Source organism: Mya arenaria, chromosome 13 (genome assembly GCF_026914265.1).
Source record: "Mya arenaria isolate MELC-2E11 chromosome 13, ASM2691426v1".
Taxonomy (NCBI): domain Eukaryota; kingdom Metazoa; phylum Mollusca; class Bivalvia; order Myida; family Myidae; genus Mya; species Mya arenaria.
Genome location: NC_069134.1, coordinates 64,378,924 through 64,389,460, shown reverse-complemented (window position 1 = coordinate 64,389,460; position 10,537 = coordinate 64,378,924). Strand labels below are relative to the sequence as shown.

Genomic DNA, 10,537 nt, shown 5'->3' with positions numbered 1-10,537 from the left:
TGTTCAAACCAATCTCGCACTCAGAGTACGACTTCGCAAGTATCTGATACAAACTGAAACTGTCCAGGGGACCTCACATTAAGAACTTTGTTGGAAGTTTTAACTTCCTACACCAAAATCTTTTAACATTCTTATCCCATAGTGTACAAACTCCATTTATTTATAGTTGACATATGGGTGCTTTTCAAAATAATGAGGCTTTTTCTTTCATCTCTCCTAACTTTTATTCCTTTCATTTTTGGGAAGTGTTTCCAGGCACATTATGGGCCAATCAATCTTGTTAAGAAAATTGTTGAGTTTCAAATGGATGGCTCAAACAGCAAAAAAGTTGTGTAAGAATATGTTGCTAAATTTGTCCCCTGTGCACCCAAAAAAGTGTGGCATTTTACATGAAGACCTTTATTCAAATGTGTTTTATTTTTTGAAACTGAATGATATAGTATTTTGGTATTGTTTTTCATGTAACTGAACCCTTTCTCATTTTTAAAAAAAAAACATACTTCAAATAAAAAATATGTATTAACTTAACCAAATTTTAATGTCATATGGCGGACCCCCATTTATTTAAAAAAGAAAATAGAATATTCAATTCACATTGAGAACACTACCATTCCATTTAAGCACTATTTATATTAAATTACTATGTTATTTTAATAACTTTAATCTGCCAGCTTTATATAAATGACATAGTTTTATAATTTCATACATTATTTTGTCCGTAACTCAGATGCATGTCTTATTACTCCAAAATGTCCCCTGTGCACCTTTTCGGTTGTTAGTTGTCAGATTTCTATAATTTCTTCAATAAAATGATATTCTGCTGTATTTCCCAGAAAAGAAAGTTACAACAAATGCAAAAACAGTTTTCAGCCTCTCACATACAGAGATTTGAAGCATCTGCATTGGTTTAAAGTAATGTCCCCTGTGCACCCTGTTTTAGCAGATTTCAATAAAATGTCATAACTGACAAATATGGTGCTATTTCCACATTCTGAGAAGTGTGTATGTTATATTTAGGCATCACTTGATAGTTTAGCAACTTGATTGTAAGTGTGTTATAAATACTGTTACTTTATTATTTAATTATAAAGCCATTAAATGTTTACTTTTAAAGGTTTATTAAATTAATTTAAATACAGTTTCAATATTGAGGCACATAAGATAACATATTTTGTTTAAATATTCTATTTTGATTTTATCATAACAATTAAAAAACATTGAATCAAATTGAAATTATTTATGTAATGCTTTTATATGTGCAAGGTATTATATGCTTCAATTCAGTGCACAGGGGACATTTTTTATATGGATAGCACATATACCAGATTATAATTCTGTACAGGAAATAAGTACACTAATGGAAAGGCTTGTAGTTAAGCTTCCTTTTCCAAAGAGATCACATAGAAAATATGAAAGTAAATGAAGAAAAGACTGTTGAAAACATTAACACAATGAAGTCTAGGAATCGCAGAGAATGACTTAGGAAAGATCAAAAGTTGCAGAAAATGTATGACAGAGATCAAGATACTCAGAGAAAAAGAGCAGAATTTGCCAGGTATTGCTCAAACTCTAAGAAAGAGGACAAATAGATCCTATATATGGTTTACAAATAAAAGAAAAGGAGAAACTAAACAAGCAGTAGCAGAGAAGAAATAAAATAAAGAGAAATGAGGAAACAATAAAAGTCCAGAAAATGACAGACAAAATAAAAGGAGAAAGGTTAAAATGAGAAAGTATGAACACACACAGTTGAAGCAGCATCAGGTCAGAAAAATACAACATGCAAAACAACCCCTTCAGAGGGATTCCATGGCATGGGCCTCCACAATTAACCGTCTGGTAAACCGAAGTGAAGGTCTTAAAATAAGTCATGTTGTAGAAAATTACACAATTGGTGATGTCTGTCAGTCATAGTCATAAGAAAAATAGGCACACCAACTAAATCAGGAAAAAATTAAAAAGGCAGCTAGTATACACAAGCAATGCTAAGACTATGTGGAGTTGCAAGAAAAGTCCTTGGCAATTTGAGCGCCTAAAAATGGACCAAAGTAAAACCATGTCAAAGCCAGGTGAATTAAATCCTTGTGGAAACCAAAAGTTGAGAATTTTCTTGAATTTAATTCTTGAATAATGCCTAATAAAACAGATACTATTCTTTTGAGTAGGATGACAAAGGCAAAGAGGCATCTTTTAATTTAGACATGTTCACAAAAGTGTTTAATGGTAACAGGTGCATTGAGACCAAAAACTTTATTCCACTCTGTGGACATATTTTATTCCATTGATTAGAAATTTAGTTTTGTAGGCTCTTAAGTAATCTTTCAACATTTACAGTATTGTTTCAAGCTTTACTGAAAGTACAGTTCCTCTTATTGTAAAAATGTTTACCAGGAAAAGTTAAGTTACAAAAATAATTACATAATTAAAAAATAATACTTGCATTATGATTTGTCCCCTGTGCACCTTTTCCATTACATAACAAAGTACTAAACATGTATGAATTCTAGTACTTATATTACCATTGATGATATTTCCTTATTTTTGGACTCAATTTGAAGTAATAAATGTTATATATGTGACTGTTTGCTGTAAGTTGTTCTCTTAGCCATTATTTTCCATTTGCATCATAATTCATTACATGCTGTTGAATTTTGAGGAAATTGTTGTGAAAAATGTGATACTGAAGAAATTTTGAGGAATACACTCTTAACATATGCACAGAAACGTCTTAAGTTGATCACAAATAATGTTTGATTAACATAAAAGTGAATATAATGCATACTATATTGGCTTTCAATATGTGTCCCCTGTTCACCGAAAAATAGTTCAATTTTGAAATGAAAAATTTGGCAATTGTAAATTACAATACATTCTTGAAATTTGGTATGTGGTCTATAAAGATGCATAAGGTGAAGTAAATGTAGATTTTTTCCTTATTTGATTCTTGTTTTAATTACAGCAAAAACTTTGTGAGGTATTATGACAATTTATTTTTGGTTTCAAATTTAGACCAAATGTATTGATTTTTTTTGATTTTTCTTAAACAACTGAGTTATTATGCACATGACTACATACAGGTACCAATTACTGATTATATAATTTAGAAAAAGCATCTGATTTATGCTAGGTTCTTGTCATAAGACACTTTTATAGATCACCCATATTGTTAGAAATGTTTGCAATATTTGGATTTAAGGTCAAAATATTGTTTTATTTGTATTTCCTGATAGTTTCCCAATGTTATTTCCGTGTAATTTGAAGTATTTACTTTCATGTAAAACGGGTGACAATTATGAAAACTGGGTTTGAATTTTCAACCCCTATGTCACACTTTTGCCTCATTATTTTGAAAAGCACCCATATAAAACAATTACTCCAATTTCAAATGTCAGAAATGAAAAATTTATAAATAAAACACGCTTTTATTTTATGACTTCGATATGTTCTACACCCTTCTTGCTATTCGAATGATTTACCAAATCAGCATATCACTAACTACCAGTTTCTCCCCGAGGCCAATGTAAAAAATTATATAACCAATAGTACCGTATCAAATATAAACACAATGCCGTATTTAAGCTTATCAATTCCGATAATAAATACATATTTGCGTTTTACGTATTTAAAAACCTAGTGACACAATCGGCGAAGCTTCACAAAAAAAGAACGAACCAGGTGCCGAATACTGAATTCTTAATTGGGTGTATGGGACAAGTCCCAGTTACACTTGAATAAAATAGTCGATTAGAGATGGGTGGGGGGGGGGGGAGGTGTTCGGCAGCAAAACAGCCTGTTCGAAAGGGGTTTATGATTGTTTAGTGCTATCTGACCACATTCGCAACAGTCGTTGATAATCGTCCGACTTTGGCTTCTTTTCATCGTTAGTTTAAAGTTTAAACATATCTTATTGAACATACATATCAAACGGATTACGACACTATGATTCGTTGAATAATTATATGCATAATACATTCAAACAGAAACGAAAGCAGAGCATCTAAAGTTTATCTCGATGCTTTTCCATTATCTGAGATCAAGACGACCTTGAACATTTTCGACAGCGAACGGTAAGCAAAGTTCGTAGGACAATCCCTGCACCGACCAAATGTTTTGATTCATTCACGCATGAACCGCAATGTTAAAACACACAATTCTTAATTGACTTATAATTCAAGGTCAACTTCATGTATTACTAAGCACATGTTTCTCAATGATAGGCAATCATTTAATCATTGCTTGATTAGTTTGTTTATTATAATCGCCATGTGCCACCTTGCAGCGTTGTTGTAGGGAAACAGTCTCAGAGATCTAGAGTAACACTGCCAGGCCAGGTCAAGTCTGTTCTGCAGTTTGTAACAGTGGCCTAGGATATTGGTTGCTGTTTCAACATAACCATGCCTATTTCTTTCATCATCAAGATAGTTAGCAAGTTTATGCAATGCTGCACTTTTTTTGTCATGTTGTTTAAGTTTTCTGTAGGTTAGGTACTGCAAGTAGTAGAGAAATGGAACAGATTCAATAATTGCACTGTCCATATAACCGTCACAAATTTTGTATTGTTGCGCGTCTTCAGGTGTGAAAGTTTTGTACATCTCGTACACCAAATGTTTGGGTACACAGTGCAGTTCCTGAAAGACAAACGTGACATTGAGTGCCACTGATGTCTTAACAATCTTTGAAACCGGTATGTCAAGCGCTTTGCTTAGAAATATGTGATTAGGTCTGAATGTGTCTCTTTTTTGTAAACTTAACTGCCACAAGTCACCATGCAGAAGTCCTTCAATGTCTTCTAACATTGATGCAGCTTTCTCATACTTCCCATTGCAGTACAGCATGGCGGAGTATTTTAATCTGCCGGAAGATAAATCGAAGTCCATTGAATTTTGGTACTGCACTCTTATTTCTTCTGTGATATCTTGTTGTGACCCTATGCAAATTGAAGCCTGGACTGAGGCTATGAAAAAATTCAAAGATTTGATTAACATGGAAAATGCATCCTTGGTGAACTCGTCCTCAGTGTCGCTTTTGACTGAATGGCAAGTGCTTTCCACTTTTTTATATTTGGTTTTTAGCTGCAATGCGCTTTCCTCTTTTGAACCTCTCAAGTTGAATGCTGAGTGGAAAAACATAATTAGAAGCATCTCCAAGCACCTTTGCAGTATTATCAGTTTATTGTCATATCTTGTGCAAAGGTTTAGGATAGGGATTTTTGGTCTTGACAACATTAACATTCTCTCACCCAGTCGGTCCATTGATATGTCTACCACATACTTGCTTATGTTTTCTATCATATCTAACAACATGTCAGAGATGCGAGGGAGCTCAAACTTCTTCAGTTTCCCTACAAATAGGTCCGCACTAGAGATGGTGTAATGTGGGCAATAATGCATCCTACACCAGCGCCTGAGCGTGGTTAGACAAAAGATCACACACTGCAGCAAGTTGTTCTTTTTCCAAATTTTCTTTGGATAGCTCTCTAAGGTAAACATCATGGCAGTCTTCATATGGTAGGTACTTAACCTGTCATCAAAATATGGCTTGAAATATGTTTTTCGTAATATTTTAAGGAATGTGTAAACCTTAAGTTTGATCATATTCAAGTCAAATATAAGCAGTCGTTCTATAAGAGGTGTAGACCATCTCCATTCCAGTTCAGGATGACAACTCTCAGGATGTCCCTGATGGACAAGATATGTTGGAGTCTTTATTGCTTTTGCTAATACCGCAGGTGTGGGCCAATGCCCCGGCCGTGGTCTGCGGAAAAGGAACATGCATTCATCTGGCCGTCTGATACAGGAAAGTGCATACACAAAATCAATATGTTTACTCATACTTCTTGACGGACCTTTCTTAATATATTCGTTTCCGAAATGCGTTTTAGACAGTTCATCTAAGCGTGTGCTTTTAAGCAGCAACCTCCCCTCCATGTCCACTTCCATCATATGTTTAAAGTCATTTGGTATCATGTCGAGTGTGGCTGGCAGTGGATTGTCCTGCCTAAGTATCTGCAAGTTGCAGTGTTGCGGCGGGGAATGCTTATTCTTAAGAACCAGGAAATTATCCGTATATTTTCCTCCAACTTGCCATTCAGACAATTTGAGCAGTATATGGGTTTCATAGTCATGGCACAATACGTCTGAATCAGACTCCATCCCCAAAGTCGTCGTTCCTTCAGATTGGCTGTAGAAGTAGAAATAGTGTAGGCTTGATATTGGTAAGCATGATATTGATATAGTACGGAAGGCAGTTTGTTGCTTTTCAATAGTCAACCATGTTTTCCTCCTCAAATCGACCACCTTCCTGTTAACCCCGATATCACCGAGCACATTGAACAGTCTCTTGGACATTGCTTGTTTCCCCTCAGTATCTTGGTCCATATTCTGCAAAACAATACTAAGTACTTGTTACGAGGGTTCGTTCAGAATCAGTATTTAAACATACTCTTTTAATAATAACGTCTTTCTTGTTAAGTGTTTGCAGGCTTAATCCTTTGAGCCGTTCTTTCTTAGAAGAGTATTTTTTGTTTGAATAAATTGGAAAAACAAAATAAATGATAAGTATTGTGTATTATTTAATCTGTTTTATGCAGATAACAACTTAATAATTAGCAAATAAATTTTAGTTTGAATTAAATTGTCTATTTGCGAAAACAGCACTTCGATAATTTGTCGTAGCTTTGGAGACATAGCTTTGTATTGATGATTATAACTCGACCAATTTTGCTATGAAAATTAATTTCGCGAGTTGATATTGACAAAATGCATTAACTAAGAACAGCTAGCAAGTTTTATCAAGTTGGAGCAAGTATAGCTCACTTTAAATGTGCTAAATTAATAGATTTCATGCCAAACTAAAGAAAAACTCGTACCTTAGACACACTGAAGTGTTTAAAATGCAACTTCCTCTTTCATAAAACTACTGAAACACTCAAAGTTCAAGGTGATAATATTATCCCTATCAGTACCTTAATAATGTGGATCGACAGAAATACATACTACAAGTACAAGGAAGTTTAAAACATAACCGTTTACTACCGTCTGTTTAAAAAAAAAAGTTGAATTTAAAATCTTAAAATTTCTCTTTTAAAAGTATATCTTGTTTTCCTACTTGTGCAGTAATGAGGTTTGGTATTTAATTATCAAAGAAAAGTTACTCCTGATACATATGTTTAAATATATTATTATTTTATGTACACTGAAATATTAATATAACTAGAAGATTAAGGGTGAGCACCAAGCACCCCCCCCCCTTCCCACTATTAACATTGGTTAACATTTTATATCATTATCAGGGAAAATACATGTAAAAGAAAACACCAGAATGCTCCATTTCTGAATTAAACAGCCCAATTGCCATTACTGTAGGATCCCCGTTTCTATTATGCAGATAAAACATGTAGTGTTAATAACTTTAATAAGAAGATATGAAAACGTTATCGCTGTAAAATTTGTGTCAATTTTTTTATATATAACAAATCAGTAAGTGCATACTTTTATCTTAATCATAAAAATGCCACATTGCCTATATCATATTTTTTAAATTGATTTACTTACAATGCTTACATCAACTTTGTCCAAAATTGTATAAACAAAGTAACAGAGCCCATTGTTGGAGTCATGTTTAGCCAAAATAAAATATATAAATTGCACAACCATTTAAGGTCAAAAACAAAGAAAACAAAAAAGCATATATCATAATGAAGTGGATGATTAAAGAAAACATCAAGATAAATATATGCAAAGAAAACCACAAAAATAAAAACCATATAGATATATAAGGCTTAAAAAAATACATTTGATTCGGGTTACCCGACCCTACCTATGGAATAGGCGCCGACCCTACCTTGTTTATAGTCAGTTTGAAAAAAAAATGAAAAACTAAAAAGAAGATAAAAAAAAATAATAATTAAATTGCTTTTCACTTTGTAGTTGCAAAAACCTTAAATGCTTATACGGAAGATAACTTTAACACCATTACCCAATGATGAAAATGACATTCTTATATAAAGCCAAATAAAAAAAATAAAAAATAAAAAAGCCTACCTACCCTACCTATGTTTTTAAAGAATGAAACCCTAACCAAACAATTATTTTTAGGCCTAACTCATGTGTAAGCTATTGAAATAAAGGCATTTAAAGTGACACTCTTATTCAAAATCAATGCAAACATATGTAAAACAAATATCAGTTTTGACTAATATACCTTTAACTACTTACTAAATAATGCATTTATGGAAAATATTAATTACTGATAACAAGATTGTAACGGTGTATTTAATAGCAGAAAGTGCAAAAATATTAAATGATTGGTGAATGCTAAAAGATTTACTGCGGTCTACTGTAGTCTCATAAGGTAGAAACACCGTGTTTTATGCTCATTTCTTTCAAATTAAACTCGGTATCCTTCATTAAAACCACTGTTTTCGACATTTATTCATCCTGTTTGATAAATTAAAACAACTTTATTAATTTTGGCAAACTTATTTGGAAATAAGAGTGGATCTTTAAAGTAGTTTTGTTCAATAGCATTATATGTGTCTTTTTCCGTATCCTGAGTGCATAAAATAAAAATGTTAAAGAATAGTTTTTTCACTTTTTCTCCCCATTTTATAAATCAATGTGCTATTGAAACTGTTCATGGCCCAACAAGTAATTTTGAACACTGACCATGAATTAAATGGTACCAAAATAATTATATATTTACGAATAAAAAAGCATTCCAAATAAATAAAAAAAATCTTATAGCACCTTTGTCTTATCAAACAAGCTACATGTCATAAATAATATACTACAAGATAATAACTGTTTATTTCAGTTTTAGATCGCAAGATGTTTCCCGGAGTGAGCACCAAAAAGCTAATATTTACTTTGTAAACAAATGTTTATTATATGTTTAACAAATTGTTAATTGTAAAAACAGAAATTTGGTCTGCAGTTCAAATAGAGACGGACGGATAACTATTTATAACATTTTGTATTAAGTCAGTTAACTGTAATAAATCATTTGAAATACCTCCGCTTGCTGATATATAAAATCAAGTTATGTAATAGTAGTCCCTGTTATAGTAGTCCTTGTAATTATACGTTAGCAAGTACCGGTACATGCTATTAAACTAAGGCACCAACAATAAAAGATAAACGTAGCAATAAATAAAATGTTCTTATATGGCAAATAATGCTTCTTCTAGATACTTAACTTGGACCCATCTCGGCCAAATACCTTCAAAACATGCCACTTCATGGTCTCCTTCATTCTACTTGAAAAGTTGAAGTCATATTTCCCCCTTACGTCAACTCTACTTTTATGCCAATGACTTTTTGCCAAGTTCCATATAGAAGAATGTCTGTACATATCTGTATCTTTAAACTTAATATTGAAATAAACATTTCTGTATGTTGGTAAAAAACCATGAACATGAATCACAGTGGCATACAACTTGCTCGTATTAGGTCGGATTACTTAAGTATTAAGCCAAGTGGCCAAAGAAATGACACTCGTTTTTGTATTTGATGAATGGGGCTCGTGTCAAGTCCAGTAATCATTGGCTTACTAGTCGATTAGAGATAGGGTTTGATAATCGGCGACTAAAAACGGGTAGAAAGGGGCTAATGACTGTTCAGTTTGGCTGGAACATATTCGCAACAAAACTTGGAAATAGTGCAACTTTGGCAACTTTTTATCATTTGTATTAAGTTTCTATATACTTTATTGAACTATCATATCAAACAGATGACGACACTATTGTTAGTTAGCAATATAATGACAGGATTACTGTCTATTTACCGACTCGCATATCTTCGACGGTACTTTTGAGTATGCACACCCGGACCCGGCATACGCTCTTCATCTCTAAGCAGGGACAGGAACCGGGAATATGTTCACCTCGTAAACTGTAATCTTTGCAGAGTTATTAAAAGATTTTTTTCGAAAGCTCGACTCGTTTGTGCTTGTTGAGCTATTGCACATTGGAGATAACTTCCTTTTGAACATGCATGCGACGTATACAGTTGTTTTATCGACCAAAAGTTGATTATTTGTTTATTGGGTGTATCCTAGAGTACAAGAACACATACTTTTTATATAATTCTCAGTCCAAGAGATCACTCGTGGGACCGACTCGCTCGAATCAGATAGCTCGACTGGCCAAAATATGCAGTCCATATACCAGGTAACTGTGCCTAGAGACACAGTAAAGCTTCCAGCACTATCCCATTATAGCACAATGACGCAGTGAAACTAATATTTAAGTTCATAATTTATAAATGTTATCAGTAGTTTATGAATAGATGTTTTTTTTAAAATGCATTTATCAATATAAATAAGTCACTTAAGTTTAAATTGACTGGCCAAAACATTACTCAACATAAAATTGGTATTAATTCACCCAAATACCTCGTATCAAAAAACATTGTACATAATTTGAATGTGATTATAAACGTCAACATTAACATTGGGCGGGTTACAGGAAGCGAATGCAGGTGACCTGAGAAACTCAAGAAAATATATAGGCCTTTATTGTTTTTATATTAATAGTCTA

The 10,537-nt window shown here is 33.0% G+C and overlaps 1 protein-coding gene across 1 annotated transcript; it reads right to left on the bottom strand.

The window, feature by feature from the left end:
* Positions 1–4,229: 4,229 nt before the first annotated feature.
* LOC128215462 (uncharacterized) lies at positions 4,230–6,377 on the bottom strand. Its single transcript, XM_052922146.1, has one exon. It carries the CDS (start codon positions 6,375–6,377, stop codon positions 4,230–4,232), a length of 2,148 nt encoding a protein of 715 aa, XP_052778106.1.
* Positions 6,378–10,537: the final 4,160 nt, after the last annotated feature.

Excerpts from the sequence above, each read along its gene's own strand:
- LOC128215462 (XM_052922146.1), bottom strand. The coding sequence starts at position 6,377 with ATGGACCAAGATACTGAGGGGAAACAAGCAATGTCCAAGAGACTGTTC.